General features: G+C 41.2%; 1 protein-coding gene across 20 annotated transcripts in view; it reads left to right on the forward strand.

Moving 5' to 3' along the window:
• NCKAP5 (NCK associated protein 5) overlaps positions 1-17,077 on the forward strand; it is a 909,219-nt gene that overhangs the window by 786,831 nt on the left and 105,311 nt on the right. For all 20 annotated transcript variants that reach the window (XM_036235766.1, XM_036235765.1, XM_036235763.1 and 17 more), the window contains 3 exons: positions 2,665-2,766; positions 7,418-7,606; positions 12,714-16,471. In XM_036235766.1, coding sequence (XP_036091659.1) covers positions 2,665-2,766; positions 7,418-7,606; positions 12,714-16,471 — 4,049 coding nt within the window. The remainder of the gene's footprint in view (positions 1-2,664; positions 2,767-7,417; positions 7,607-12,713; positions 16,472-17,077) is intronic.

Genomic DNA, 17,077 nt, shown 5'->3' on the forward strand with positions numbered 1-17,077 from the left:
TTTGTTTTAGTGATGGTTTCCATCTCTGTGCAGATTTTCATTTTGATGTCATCCCATTTATTTTTGCTTTTGTTACCCTTGCCCAAGGAGACATATCCAAAAAGATATTGTTTTAATTCTGTTTCCCATATGTACATTCTACCTATTTTTTACCGAGGTTCGAATTAAGCACAGACAACATCACAACACCGGTTTGAAAAGCAATGTGCTTGCTCTCCGGCACTCACACTCTCTCTCTCTGGTTCCTTCTCTCTCTTTTACTCTACATGAGGATATATTTATTATAACATTAAATACATATATAGATGTGAAAATATAAGCCTCATAAAAATTATTATTATAAGAAGTGTAACATCTTAAGGGCTTGTGAGCTTTTGTGGTTATTTAAGGGAAGTTGTTAAAAGAATGATATGTACGAACCATTTTCTTGCCTATGGCCTTAACATGGAAGTAGATTTTATTTTTCCAGGTCAGTTTTTATTTTCCTTACATATATGAGAACTATAACAAGTGTTTCGTTTGTACCTTAGTCTTTAATAAATTACCTACCATGAACTCTAAGTTATGACAATTAATTGGTGTAAGGCTGTGTGAATTTCAGCATACTATCTTATTTATTATCCTTCCTACCTGTGACAATACTTCTCCCTACCTGTGTGGTAGGTTAAATAGCCACTTCCATCCCTCTGTTCGAGGAGAGGAATCTGAGATAAAGTGGTTCATTTATATTCCAAAGATCTGGTAAAACCTGTGCCTTACACGGACCTGGAACTCAGGTCACCTGGCCCCTTGCCTAGGGCATGTCCCCTTTCCCACATGACCTTACCTATGTCAATAGAGGGAACTGTCCATTTGGATAAAAAGTGCTCAAAGGTAACATCATTTAGGAGGATGGGTTTATAGAGACACATATTCATGCAGAAAGCAAAGGATGACATCATATATCTGATAAGAAGGAGTGAAGTATAACCATGAACTGAATGAGAAGTCAGATAACTAATCTGTAAGGACTCTTCCCCAAAATCACATGATATACCACTCAAAATCATTATTTTTTTTTTGTTGAATGTCATTTCCCATAACTTCTTGGACTGTTTGCATATTGATAAATGTATTCTTAGGCCTCAGAATGTTATAATTCTTTTGGCACTTTTCCAGACTTTAAAACCTATATATCGATGGGAAAAATATGTAGACATATTTTTCTTTATAGACTGCAATAAGCATCACTTGGGTAATAACCAAATATTACACACTATGACAGGTTCTGGGGATTAAATAATCTTTGCCCCACAAAAACACAGATTATAGAGGGATCTCGAGGTAAGGATAATAAAAATTGGATAGAAACAACATCCTGATTCTAGTTACCTAATGATGTCTTAGCTCTATTGGAGAAATTAGAATTTTCAAAATAACAGGCAACCAGTTTAGGATTTTTGCCTTTTTTAGTGAAAGTAACTCCACAAACATGGGTTCAAAGAAGCAAGAGTATAGGTCTGTAGCAAGTAGTGATTTTAAGCTCCTGATAAGGAGGAGAACTGATCCATAGCTGAAAAAAAAAAATGCCTCCACTCCCGCAAAAGTATGCAGCGCAGTCCTACCACGGTGCTCCTTCATAGGCACAGACTAAACATGGAGTCTATGGCTCCTCTGATATCATGGTAGGTCTGCTGGAACAAAGTGACCCATGGGGCAACTCCTGCACTTTGAGATGGTCCTAACATTAATTAGTGGCAGAGAATCTCAGACATTTCCGAGATCATTATCACTAGGCAGCAAGGCCTTTCCAGGGAGGAAAGGCATGGGCAGCATGTTTAGCCACATTATTTATCTACTCAGTTTGATTTTTTTACTGTCCAAAGTCACAAAAGTTGTAACCAAGAGAAACCAGACTGCAAGTACCATTTGAAAATGTCATCAGCCTTGCAGAAACATTAGACATAAATCACGGGTTTTATTGTATTTGCAATTAAACAGATCAAATTTAATGTGCACAGAAAAACCTTAGTAATTAGTATAAAGATTAATATAGTGAAATGTCCCTGGTTTAGCAAGGCTCCCAAGCAAAGCTGAAATAAAGAATTGAGTATATAATCGAATAGTTGTGTGAATATTAATGCACAAAATCCAAGTCCCCAGATCCCTGATGCAATTATTTTCTATTCATATTAATTGTTCCTAACAGATGACATTAATGACTTTGAGTTAAAATGTGTCCAAGGGAAGATTTCACAAGATCAATGTTGTTTAGGAATAAGGTCACTTTTATAATTATTTGCTCAGATTTTAACCATTCTCAACATAATAAGGTTAACTCGGTGATTGTTTTTAATGTGAATATCAAAAGTTAATTTTCACACTAGCTAATAAGTGTAATAATTTTCTTGCTACTTATTTCCCAACTATTACTTATTTTTTTTCTTACAGCTTATTTTTCATCACAGACTGACAGACTGTGAAAGTGTGATTATTGTTTATAAGCTGTAATTTGCACATGCATATATGTAGAACACTGATAAACTACAATAAACTTTTTTGAGTTAGGATATGTATTATCCAATCTAGAAGTGTCAACTCCTTTGAGATTTATCTGGCAAGGCAGGATTTTAAAACAAACAATTAAATCATCACTATTCAATGTTTCTGCTTGCTTTTACCTAGAAACTTCATTCACGCATCTTAGATCTTTCATCTGGAGATCTGCTTTCAGAGATGGAAAGGAGCCGAAGTCCGACGCGGTCACAAACTGATGTTGAGATTCACGTGAGTTCCCTGTTGCCTTCGGAACACTTGTTTAGGTTGTTATTTCCCTTCCATCAAATATGATGTCACAAGTGAACCATAGAGCGCATCCTTGAAGTATTGTCAGATAAATAAAAATGCTTTCCTTTCTTGTGTTCTCTGAAATTCAATATCATGAATTTCACAGATGATAGAGTGAGCAGAAAGTGTCACTCTTGGCAAAAATATCATAAATCTTGGCTTTGTCCCCAGGATACCTTTTTGGGTATTGATTACATCTCAAAGTCTCTGAGAAATGGTCAAGGAGCTTTTTATTAAAGCCCATGTCCCGTATTAGTCATTCTACTTTTATGATATATTATGTATGAACTTTTAAAAATTCATGGGCTATATGTTGTTTTTTTTTTTTTTCTTTAGCTAGGGTTAGCTTTGTGCTTATTTGGCAAAACTTTAACCAGCATGGCTTTTAACTCATTGACATAAAAAAAGTAAATGGAAAAACACAAGAGCCAAATAAATATATAATGAAATTGTTAGGCTTAAAACCATGACAGATGAACATTTGTGGATAACTGGCTTTTTATTTTACTGTATAATTTTATAAGTATAGATAAGATATTCTATATCAAAGGTAAATATTCTCAAGTTAGAATGGAATGAAATTTTAGTGGAGTGCTGTCACTTTAAACATTTATGAAGATCTTAATGGCATCCAATCTATGATATAGCCTTAAGGTCAGGAATATTTTAAGTGTGCAGTTTTTATTCAAGAAACTCATACCTTTATTCTTGTTCTACCTCTCTCTCCTTTCTTTTTTTAACTAAAATTGTGCATTTTATATTGCATTTCTCGCACTTAAGACGTTAAAGCATATAAAATGATTCAAGATGATAACTTAAAATACACTTTGATTAGTGCAAATGTTGTATTTTGCCAAACAAATCAAAATAATTAAGATAATGTTTCAGTAGAAGCCAATATACATTCTTTGGCCAAAAAAAAAAATTTAATAATGTTATCTATTACTAATTTTAACTCTTCTCAGTAAGATGCTTGGTGATGTGTATGCCCAGGAGTCTTGCTCATTGTTAAGGGCCTTACTTGGTACTACAGCATTGTGGGTGGGACCTGGGCCTGCCATCAGAATCTTGTATCAGCTGGGTGACCATCAGCTAGATAGTAACAGCTCAATGCCTCAGTTTCTCCATCTGAAATATGAACATAATGATGTTACTCTTTTTTTATTTCTGAGAGTTGTGGTGAGGATTAAATGAGAAAATATTTGAAATGTGTATGATAAAGCACCTGCTAACAGTATCAGTAATAATAAGACCTCTGCTGCTTTAGTCCTCTACTGTTCTTTTTAAATATGCGGCACCATGCCCCAGCCACAGAAAAACATGGCACAGATGGAGAACAATAACTGAGAAGAGGATCTACTAGAAGCTCATATCAATAATCTCTACAAACAAAATGCACCCGCCGTTGGCTTTTGCTCATCACAGTTCCTGTGTTCAACGTGTTAGATGATGATGATATATTAAAGACGCTGTAAACTTATGTTTTAATTAAAAAGCCAGACACATGTATATAAAAAAAAACATTTTTAATAATAGTAGAAATAACCTAAAAGTTACTAAGCATTACTATATGTCGGGTGCTGTTCAGCCTTCATAATTATCTACTGTGGTGCTTTCAGTATCTCCATTTATAAAGAAAGAAACTGAGGTATGAACAGGTTAAGTAATTTTTCCAAAGTCAAAGTTAGCAAGTCAAAGAGCCAGGATTTAAACCAAATAAATGGCCTTTAAGTTTAAGTGCTAAGTCACAGAAGTTATTGACGGGAGTAAATAATTCTATATGCTAATCATATGCTGATGAAGGAAGAAGCTGCATGAATAAAGAACTTATACTGCAGCCATGATGTATAAATTCAAACATCAATTGTCCAAGGTAGGAGAAAGGTGAGAGAATTTCCCAGTAGCTCCCTTCCTCTTCTTTGCAAGAAATTGCTCTGTAATCAGCCACACACACACACACACTCTCCCCCTACTCTCTCTCTCTCTCTCTCTCTCTCTCTCTCTCACACACACACACACACACACACACGCACACACACGCACTCCTCATTACTCATTACCCTGACCCATGGGTAGGCTCAGACCATTCCCTTGGTCCTGCTCAGCATAGCCCAGGTCAGACTGTGAGATGACACAACATGGTACCATGAAATCCACAGGGGAGGTAGACCCCTCTCATAGCTTCTACTAGGAATTGCTACTCAAAGCACAGGTCCTGGACCAGCAGCATCAAAGCACCTGGGATTTTGTTTAAAATATTATATCTCAAGTCTCACCTCAGAGTTACTGAATCAGAATCTGCATTGAACAAGATCCCGGATGATTCATGTGCACATTCAAGTATAAAAAGCCTGTCTTAGTGGATACTTCTCTGCTTAACCACCCCTAACCCTACCTGCCTCCACGACATTGATGGGTGTTTTCTACCTCTCTGAAGTATCGTTCATCATATTTGGACATCTCAAGTTCAAGGTCAAGGGAGGAGCAGCAGTTCCTTCCTCCTCCAGTTCATCATCCAAGCTCTAATTTTCTGTCATCTTAATCCAGCATCTATACCATAAGTACACACATGGGAAATGACTGGGCAAGGGTGCTTAAAAGAGGCCTGGGAATTGAGTGAGGAGTTAAGTTGTAAAGATAGGTATAGTTTTGATAGGTGTAGTGGGAAAAGATAGGTGGGAAAGACATAAGCTTCAGTACCCTGGGAAAAGGTAGAATATAAACTATAACTGAAAGCCACACAGAGTATGAAAAGTGTTATTGGTGAAATTTAAATCTGAATGGTCTTGCAGGACACAGACATAATCTCTCTCTGGATAGTACATATATCTGTCAGAGCAGAGGTAGTTCTAAATAAAACCACCACCCTGCTTACTCAAACAACAAAATATGAGAACAGGACGGAAGAAATAGCACTCAAGTAGAAGTGGAGGATGATGTGATGTTTCTGAGAGTTCGTTCAAGGCATGTTCCGGATGTCTGTGAGGGCTGAAGCCTAAATGCCTGGTGTTCCAGTGCAATAGGACCAGTGGCTGGAGGCATCAACTGAGATGCTAATATGAACTTCCCTTAATTAAGTTACACCCAGCAATAAACGAGGTCATAAAACAATAGATATAGCTGAAAATTGGATTTTAAGACAATTTTCTCTTTTCAGTATTTACAGCCAAATTTCAGGGGGGGGAATAGAATAGTAAAATTTATTGGCATTTTTAAATCCCATAAATCGATTGCTATATGGCAAAAATGAAGTATCGATAGCAAGACAGACCTAACACTGGAAATCTAACATTATTAAGTATTATAGATATTTATTAGAAAGCAAATGAAACATACCTTCTGTATGTTTCTGTAGAGGTTTCATATTTACCACAAGTGCTCTCACAATAGCATTCTCTTTCTTCTCGAAGCCGGTGGTTAGTCACCGTCAGTTGGAATCGCATTTGGAGAACACTGATAAGTACTCAAGTACTAAAGGCACCCATAAAGTATCAATAAATTGCATAAGTAAGAAACTTTGCCACTCTGCAAGTGACACAAAGATAGATGGTTCCCCACAGAAGGGTTTCTAAGCTTTATACAGATAGGAGACGGGAATTAGACGGTAATGGAGAGATTCTATTCCCGTGGTCAGGATGCTAAATTAATTTAGCCTGTCCAGTTTGTGGAGCTTCATCTGTTACATTAGGAGCCTATAAAGTGGCTGTCAAAATGTGCTGGGATGTTTACTACTTTGTCACCCATGCCTGATGCAGACCTACTAGAATTTGAACCACCTGAATCTTACGCACGGGATCCAGATCTATTTAATATGAGAGTCATTACCAATTGGACAGCCAACTGATAAGAAAAGTCCCATTATCTTTTAAAACAGAACCTCATCAGTCCTAAAATTGGTATTGCACTGTACATGGCTTCCCGGAAGGTGGTGGAGAAATGCTCCGGGCGTTTGATTCCTGCCTTAGAATGATGCATCATAGTCGTAAGGAACCCTAGGAGTAATCTGGTACAACTTCCCCACTCTACAAATGAAAACATTAACGTCCATGGAAGTTAAACATTTAATTGCTCAAGATCTTATGTCTTGTGGCAGTGTTCATCCAGGTCTCTAGACTCCCACTTTAGTGCTCATTCTCTTGAACTCTAGCCAAAAATGCTGCTGCATCTTCTTCCTTTTGTAGCATGAGAGTCATGCATTGATACTGTTCTGGTTCTTCCACCAGTATGACGATAAAATGGGAAACTACCACTGTGATACTTCCACCTAATGTTGATTGTAGCTCTCAATAATTAAACACCTACTTAGTCCAGATACTGTGCTCTATGCTTCCCATCTAGAACCTCACTTAGCCCTCGCAGTAAACTACAATGTAGGCAATGTTATCATTATTCACTTTTTAAAAGAAAAATGTAGCTCTAAGAAATTGATTTCCTCCAGCATGTTAGTAAGAGGCAGAGCCAAGATTTGAATCCCTAGTTTGTCTGACTCTAAAGTCTGTTCCCTAAATACTAGGCTATATTCCCTTCAACCTCATTATGAAGTCGACTTGATATTTACTCTCCCCCAAACAGAGCTTTTTTACTTTTTCAGGAATGCCAGCTAAATGCAAAATCAAGAACCCCTGCTTTGACATGCCCTGGCTTGGGGGTTGTCATACCTGGTCATCTCTGTTCTCGAAATAGCTGCAGCAGCAGTGAACTGTCTCTTTCGAGCACCTGCAGCGAGTACTCCAGTGGCTCCTCCTACACCTGGCATGAAGGGAAAAACCTCACACAAAGGGTAAGACTTCCTTTCGAGGTGCGTCCGCATCCTGGTGAACCAGAAAAAAAAATCTTCTTCTGGTAGGAGGCAGAAGGGAGAAGAGAGGGAACAAGTAGAAGGAAGCGACCATTTGCTGAGTACCTGTTTATTTACTCCTCATAAAAACTATATTATTCTCTCAATTATATGGGGGGGGGACTTGCTCAAAAGGTTAAGTTACTTGCTAGAAGTCACATAGAAAGTGAGGGATGATGATTTGATCCCAAATGATTTGGACATCATAGAAGGGAATTGGAGAAAGATATTTTCCTTCTGTAAGTTGGTGGAGCCCACTGAGTTTACAGATTTCTGTTAATCTGGAACCCAGAGCCTTGGCCTAATGGAACTGGCCTCACTTCAGACCAAGTCAGACATTTCCCATTAGTTTTATGGACATTCTCTATCCCTGTAATAGAGAGACTTGTTACTGTTCACTGCAGATGAGAGTCAGCGAGACCGCTTGCCAAGCCATTCCTGACCAAGCATTCCATGAGAACTCAAAGAGAATGGTTTTTGTTGTCGTTGTTTTGTTTTGTTTGTTTCTTCTAGAGAATAGGGAGAGTGGTGAATTATCTCAATAAATGGCCAAAAGTTTTGGAAGTCTCATTCACTTAGTAGGGATTTACTGCTCAAAAATAGCATGTATTATATTGACCTCCTCCACTCAATTCTGTAGCCTCATAAAACACTAACTGACTATAAATTGGAAGGCAAGATAGTAGAGAGAGAAAATACCATGGTAGATGAGGGGCACCACAGCTCAGCGAAGGCCGGCATGTCCCTATTTAAATGTGAGCTGTTCCTTGACCAGGTTTTTAATTAACTCCTACTGCTAGAATGTTTTCCATCTGCAAAGCGGGTTCACACAACTGATCATTCCTGCATGCTTTGAACAAACATTTTGCAAAGTGGTATAATCCAAGTATTTGAAATCACTGTTTTTGAAGTTTCCCGATGTTGAGGAAAAGCAGAATACATGAGAATAGAAATCCCAAATCAGACCATTTGGAGGACATGTTTCTGTTATTCTCACAAATTTAGTTTACAACGTCAGAAGCATAGAAACCCGGAAAATTCCATGACTGCCAGAAAATATTGGTTAATGGCTAGCTTTGTTATATTCTGAACAAGAACTCAGAAAAAGATTTCAAATTTGAATTTAGAGTTAATTTCCTTGGGCTCAGACTTCCAAAGTTAGGAGCCTGGTGCATTATCAAAATTGTTCCTTCTGAGGAGATGTGTGAAATTCTGAATAATGACTTCTAGGAGCCTGCCTCTTAACAGACCAGGAGAATGGTCAGGGATGTCCTTTCTCTTTGTCTGTGACTATCACTGACTCTCAGAGCCCCTTGCTCTACTGTCTTCATTCTCACACCTCTTTTCTCCCTTTCAGAGCCTTTTTTCTTTTCTTTCTTCCTCCTCGTCTCTCCTCTCCTCTCCTCTCCTCTCCTCTCCTCTCCTCTCCTCTCCTCTCCTCTCCTCTCCTCCCCTCCCCTCTCCTCACTTCTCCTCTCCTCTCCTCTCCTCTCCTCACCTCACCTCTCCTCTCCTCTCCTCTCCTCTCCTCTCCTCTCCTCTCCTCTCCTCTTCTCCCCTCCCCTCTCCCCTCCCCTCCCCTCCCCTCCCCTTCCCTTCCCCTCCTCACCTCTCCTCTCCTCTCCTCTCCTCACCTCACCTCTCCTCTCCTCTCCTCCCCTCCCCTCTCCCCTCCCCTCCCCTCCCCTCCCTTTCCCTTCCCCTCCTCACCTCTCCTCTCCTCACCTCATCTCTCCTCTCCTCTCCTCTTCTCTCCTCTCCTCCCCTCCCCTCCCCTCCCCTTCCCTTCCCCTCCTCACCTCTCCTCTCCTCTCCTCTCCTCTCCTCTCCTCTCCTCTCCTCTCCTCTCCTCTCTCTCTCTCTCTCTCTCTCCTGAAATTCTTCTAATTTGAACAATCCTTGATTTTTAGGGAAACCTTTTCCCTGAAAAAATATTGATAAGGTTCTTAAGACACTTTATACACACAGTCAATTGACCATCATCTGGAGTTTTAATGGCGTCTGGATCACAATGGTCAGAATGCCAGCACAGCTGTCACAACTCACAGAGAAAGGTCCCAGTTCTCAGGGATCCTGCAAACTAGACCCAGTCCTGTAAAGATACTCTAAATTTATATTATTTAATAAACTTGTTTAGTTTTTACTATGTACCAGCTACTCCATTAGTATTCACTTACATAATAAATGTATATAATATGAATTTCAATGTGAATACAACATTAACTTACATGTTAATAAATACATGGCCGGTAGCTACTTTGTAGTTCACAAGTATCTTTTTAGTTCTGTTTTGTTTAGAAACAGAAAGGAAGCCCTCATCACATGCATCAGCATGTCCTATGTGGAACACCTGGCTCAAATGAGTAATTACCACATGCCGCACAGCTTTGTTAGCACTTCATAAGAAGTAGCCCATTTAATGTTCAGGATAGCTTGGTAAATAGGTTCTCCAACCACCCCATTTTTGGATGAGGAAACCGAGATGCTGAGAAATTAAGGAATTAGCCCACTATCTTATAGGTAGTAAGTGGCAGAGCTGGGCCATTGGTTCTGTAACCTTCTCTCTCAAACATTCGGCTATACCGGCCTTATTGAATCAGCCTAAAACTTCGAGGTTCCAATCGTTGAGATGTATCAGTTTCCATTAAAACCAAAAATGCCATTTTTCTTTTTTTTTAAAAAAAGTATAGAACTGTTGTCCAGCCCAGAAATAGAAAAGGACTCTGGACATTAAACCCAGGTCCCTACCTTAGCAGCTTCTTTCAACCAGCTGCTCCCCACAGCAACGCTCTTCCAGCTTTTCCAGCAAAACGAAGCTGCCTGTGGGAAATGCAGGGTCCTCCCCACTGTCTGTCCATGGGGATTCATTCATGCTTTTTTTTTTTAAGTTTCAAGATTATGCCAAACTTTTTACAGGTTATTAAATACCATAACTTCCTATGGAAAACTGATTGAGGAATGTGGCTTATCTCACCAGGCAGAGAGCCTGGGCTCTGGGAGTTTTGCATCCACTGGCCCTGGGATGGATTAAACCACAGCGCGGGCAGGCTCTGGAGAGGCAGAAAGGAGGTGGGTGGGCAGAGGCTGAGCACATCTTCTATGGGCTGAACAAATTGGCCTTTCGCAAACTCTTGCAGGGTCCTTTGGCCCAGCTTCTCTTCTTCATTGTGAATGTGACTATCAATATCATGGAAATTCTTAGAAATGCAAGTCGTGGGAGTCGCTCACTGGTTGGTCTATAATACCCAGACTCACTAATGGGATTTCTTATGATTTCCAAAGGAGTTTTTAATAGCACAGAGGAAGAGGATGGAGAAGGAGAAACATCACCAAATAGCATCTATCCACAGCAACTATAACCCTGAAGAATTTTCTAAAGAAAATTTAAAATTTGAGAAAAAAAAAACAGATAACAAATAAAAAGACAAATAAACAACATATATTGTTGATAGCAAGAGTAATTTTTGTGAAGATGTCTTAGATGTAAGCACACGTGCACAGCTTACTAAAGAGCTGAGATTTCAATGTAAGTTTTTAATGCATTTTCAACCTCTGCATATGAGCACATGGTTAGCTTTCAGAGTTAGGGGCCTGGGGGGCAGCTGCTGTGGAGGTGCCAGTGGGAACTGCACTTTTAGTCAAGATAGGTACAGAGTGCACACCTGAAACCACCAGATTCATTAATTGAAATCCTTCACCATTAATTATATAGTGTTTTTTATAAAAGGCATTAGGTCTGTACCCACATCCCACCAATTTTCCTGAGTGTTGGTTTGTGATTAAACTGCAAGTTCCATTCAAGAGATGTGTGGACATAACCTATGATCTCTATTATGACATTGACTAACATTGACAATTATAGAGGGGCAGAGGCTAAGCTTGACCCCAGTAGTGTAGCATCGAGATTATTTGTCCAGGCTCTAGAGCCAGACTCTCTGGGTTCAAATCCCCACATGGCCACTTTAAAATTGAGTCATGGAAAGAGCTCAAGAAACCAGAGTTTACATCTTCGTTCCAGCTCTTCCTTAGCTGTGTGATCTACATCCAGCAGCTTATCTTGCTGAATCTCAGTTTTTTCCTGAGCAAATAGGATGATAATGGCTCCTTCATGGTGTCGTTCTAAAAATTAAATCAAAGCACTGTGTATGTGGCTGGTGCACAGCAGATGCTCAGTCAGTGTTAGTTCCTTCCTTCTGCCCTTTTGTTTCTTATGAGCAATGCTATGAAAAATATAAATGTCTGCGTAGAATGCAGTTTTTCCTATGTCAATTCTTGGTCACTTCTTCAAAACTAACCCTAGTCTTTGGAGAGGTATGAAGGACAAAAAATTAACCTTTCTTAGTTAGTAGGTGAATCATTACTATGGGTTCAATAGCAAATGCCCCACTGTTATATGTAAGGCCATATTTCACAGATGTTCACTGCCTATCAAATAAAGTTATGAAGTCATATGACATTCTAACCATCAAATGTTAGAATGGAAGGGACCGTAAAGACATGGACCAACTTACTTTTCCATTTACCCTCTCATATACACTATACAGTGAGGCCATACTATCTTTGGTTATTCCTTAAGTATACTTTAAAACATACCTTCCCAATTTAGGTCTTTGTCATTCTATTTCTTCTACCTGGAAATAGTCCCCCGTCCTTTTAAACTAAGACAAACCTAGCCATCTTTCAAAGACTAGGTAAGTTTAAAAAAACAAACCTTTCCTCATATGGCTGTCATGGTTTTTCCAAACAGACATATGGTCTCCCTTCTCTGAATTTCTGGAGTACCTATGACATTTATACTTCTCACTGTACTCTTGACTTTCAGCTGTTTGTGCCTAAATCCTCTCCTCAGCTGGGATACATGTTCCTTGAGGACTCTTTATCCTCTACTTCTTTATATTATACACTGCTTAGTTCAGGACCTGAAAAAGTACAGATTTGCTGCATAGTTAATTACTTCATTTGCATTCATTAATTAATGTATGCATTTATTATAAATATCAATCAATCGCTAGAACGAATATTATTCCTGATATGTATTTTTCTTTCCTAGCAATCATCACAAAACTGGGATAAAAGGCTAAGTATTGATTCTTCGCTCCCAAGTGGCTTTGCTAGTCCTACAGATGAACTACCTCCAACTCGTATCAAGGAAAGCCACATTTTGGAAGGACTAAGAAAGCTACAGAAGCGAAAAGTGTTACTTGAACCCCCGTCAGTGATAACCAAATGGGGTTATAAAGATTGCATGAACTCAAATGAAGGAATATATTCTCCAGGAATTAAGAGTAGCAGCCTTAAGGAGTCTCCCTCCTGCAAACCAGCTGACACGGGGAGCCCCTGCAAGGAGCCCCACAAGACATTTGTTTATGACACAGATTCCCATGATGATGCCGATGAGGACCCTTCCTCCTTAGCGTTGATTCAAGCTGTTCCAAACCAGGCCCGCAGACTGCATGCTTGTAAATTGACCCACAGTGTTTCTGACAGTCTCTTTGGCTGGGAGCTGAACGGAAAACACTTTTCAGAAGGCGCAACCTCAGTTTACTCCAGGGAAAGACCTGAAAAGCTGAGCAGTTGTGCCAGCAACTATCCCTTGGAGAGGAAGCTGTGCCCAAGTGTTCAGGCACCTCAGGTACAGAGAGAGAGGGGTCCACACAGTCAGAGCCACCTGGCTCTCAATCTCCAGCTTTCAGACACTGATGACAATGAAACCCTCGATGAGTTGCATATAGATAGCAGTGATGAGAAAAGCCCTTCAGACTTGTCACTGACTGCTGACACTGACAAGTCCACGGAGAATCTGGACGTCCTCATGAAACTCGGAAAATCTCAACTTGGTACTCCTCATCAGGAGGAAAGGCGCGCGTCCATCCACTTAGAGAGTAGGCCAAAGACATTCAGTTTCATTAAGCAGCAAAGGGTTGTCAAAAGGACTTCTTCAGAAGAATGTATTACTGTGATATTTGATGCGGGAGATGGCGAACCCATTGAATTCAGCTCTCACCAGGCAGGTGTTGTCACTGTTACCAAAAACGAAATTTCTATCAATCAGGCCCCAACTGGACCCAAGGCAGAACACATTGAACATTTACCTCAGGGAATCGCTCACCTACAGCCCAGAGCTGTTGCAAGAGACTACGCTTTCTTAAAAAGACCTGAAGAGGAAACTGAGAAAAACATTCCACAGGATGGTGCAGACATTGTTGCTGAGGTACCCACCGAATCTTTCAGCTCCAGGGCAGTAACACAAAATACTCAGCAACAAAAACTGGCCAAACCGACACATATTGTGTCATGCCAGAGTAATTCTAGGTCGTCAGTGTCCATGGGTATCTATCCGAAGCAAGGTCTGACAAAAATCCCTGCCAGAGGCAAGTCTTCACCTCAGAAATCAAAAACAATGGAGCTTGAAACCTCCACAAGTGTCCCTTCATCCGGTCCAGTGACTCTTGAGAAATCACCAGGCTTAGCTCCTGGGAAACTCTCACGGTTCAGGAAGACTGAAAGCCCAGCTTACCTCTTTGACATCCAGGCAGATTCACACATTCCAAAACACCCCACCCAACTTCCTCACGGCTCCAAAATGTCCAGCAGAAGGGACTGGGTTCAGTGCCCCAAGAGTCAGATTCCAGCCTCACAGTTGCTGTCAAGGCCCCTCACCAAGCCTAGTGACGATGGAGAGCCACTCACAAGGGACAAGCACTGTGACCCTGGGCCAGACGCAGGGCTGAAATCACCTTCCCCTCCACCCCCTCCAGGCAGATCAGTCTCCCTACTTATCAGGCCCACTTATGACTATTTGCCACCACCTTCATCTGCCAAGCCCGAGACCAGGGTCCTCAGTGAGACAGCAAGGACTGTGTTCAAATCCCCACCTCTGAAAGGATCCTCTGCTCCTATTATTTCTTCTAATCAGACCATGACAGAAGTGCAGGGGAAAAAACCTGTGGCCTTCAAAAAGCCCATCTTCACTCACCCTCTGCCCTCCACAGAAACAGCGATTCAAACCAGATGCTCTGCTCGTACCCCCTCTAGCTCAGTTGTCATGATGGCCCCGGGGCCCTCAAAGGTCTCTCCAAAGAGAGGTGTCCCCAAAATACCATCTCACCAATCTCTTGGGACCACACAAACAGACACAGGTTTACGGACTTCCAAGAATTGTCCTTCAACCCATGGGCCACTGGAAATACCATCCTCCAAAACTGTAACTCCAGGAAGAAAAGGACAATTGAATGACAGTATCTCCACAACCCCCAAGCCTTCTTTCTTAGGGGTAAAGGACTCACCATCATCTCAGGTTAACAGTCCCTCGTCATCACCGTCCTCCAAAAGCCATAATGCCCCACATGGTTGTCAAAACGCTCATGAGAAAGGTTTGAAAACTCGCCTCCCAGTTGGGCTCAAAGTTCTCATGAAGTCTCCCCAATTGCTCAGGAAAAGTTCCACTGTGCCAGGGAAACATGAAAAAGATAGTCTCAATGAAGCCTCTAAAAGTTCTGTGGCTGCAAACAAGTCTAAGCCAGAACACTCCAGGAATCTGACAAGTTCTGAGACCACGGCAGCTGAAAGACATGTGACTCCGTTAGGTTCACAAGCACAAGACAGTTTGGCTGAAGGGTTTCCCCTGGAAGCAGCAATGCCAGAGTCACTGGAAAATCGCATCCCTGGGGCTGAGGGAAAAGATGGAATAGAAAACAGGTCTGTGAAAAGATCCCTTTCTTCCAATAAGCCACACCTGAAACCAGCACTAGGTATGAACGGAGCCAAAGCCCGAAGCCAGAGTTTCAGCGCTCACTCAGGAGACAAGCCCCCCACACCCCCTGTGGAAGGGCCAGGCAAAGTCCGAACCCAGATTATTACCAACACTGCTGAGAGAGGCAATTCCCTCACCCGGCAGAGCTCCTCCACGGAAGCCTCTCCCAACAGAACCCCTTGTGCCCCTGTGCCTGACAGTCTCCCCAGTGCCATGAGTCCCCTGGGGCATACTTCCTCCAGGCAGGGCTCACGGGGACGCACAGGCAGCTTCAACACCCAGCATGGAAGCCCAAGCAAGATGCCTTTGAGGATCCCTACAAACTCCGAAGGGATCCTCACTCCGCCTGGACAGGAAGACCACACCCAGGGAGGGTGCCCCAGTGTGGCTGCACCTGACGAACCAGGTGGCAACGACTGCAGGTGCCCACCCACCCCAGTAGACTGCCCACCAGCCCTGCAGAGCCCAGGGAGGACACAGAGTCCAAGCAGTTTTGAAACAAGCAGGACTCCCAAGCTAGAAAATTCTGGAAGGTATCCAGATACTTCTACCACCAGGGCTAATGCCGTGAGCCCAGAAGCCCTCATCTCACCCACAATCGAAGAAAAGGTCATGTTATGCATTCAGGAAAATGTGGAAAAGGGTCAAGTCCAAACAAAGTCCACATCTGCAGAAACGAAGCCAAGGCCTGGGCCTTCCTTTGCCAGCTGGTTTGGTTTTCGGAGGAGTAGACTTCCTGCTCTTAGTAGCAGGAAAACGGAGGTTCCCAAAACCAAAGCGGAGAAAAAAGACACAAAGAGCTTGGGGTTTGGAAACAAGCAGCTAAAATCAGAGAGAAAAAAAGAGAAAAAGAAGCCTGAGCTACAGTGTGAGGCAGAAAATGAATTTACCAGAGATGCCGAACTGCCAGATCATCCACACGGTGGTTCACAAAGCAAAAATAATCTGAAAACATCACAAGACATTTATGACCAAATGAAGTTTGAACCGAGAAGTAGACCCAGCCCTGTTACATGTTCAGCAAAAGATACCTTTATGACAGAACTTTTGAACAGGTAACACATGGGCAAAGAGGGCAGAGATGTCAAGGGGCCCTGTCCACACACAAAGGCAGGTGTTTGCTTCCTGAACATTAAACACCAGCCAAGCATGTTTTTCACACAAGCAGAAATGCATAGTAGCAGTCTTTTATACATTAGCCATAATTTAAACAATGAAATAAAAGTTAGCAATAAAATGATAATTTAGTCCATGTTACTTTGTTAACCAAACCAATGGTCTTTGAAATTAAAGAATGGTAAGTTTTATCAAGGTTGAAAGAAATTCAGCCTATACTAGGAACCATGAATATACCCACATGGCATGAAATGGAAGAAAATTAAATGTACATTTTAAAGTATGCCGATCTCATTGATTGTACCAAGCAAACGTATACTTAGAAACTTTCCAGAGGAAATTACATTTCCTGCTGATCTTAGGCCAGAAATGTATTTAACCATCATTTTTCAGTGGTGTTTATCCTCCCCCCATCTTATGAGCAGTCATAAAAATAAAGTATTATCAAATCTAAATAGACACACTATTGGTATATCAGATAAAAATTTGATCAAGGCCAGTGAGAAACACTCATCATCACAAGGGTTAAAGGCAAAGAGATACGT

The sequence above is a fragment of the Rousettus aegyptiacus genome, unplaced genomic scaffold (genome assembly GCF_014176215.1).
Source record: "Rousettus aegyptiacus isolate mRouAeg1 unplaced genomic scaffold, mRouAeg1.p scaffold_m13_p_2, whole genome shotgun sequence".
NCBI classification, from domain to species: Eukaryota; Metazoa; Chordata; class Mammalia; order Chiroptera; family Pteropodidae; genus Rousettus; species Rousettus aegyptiacus.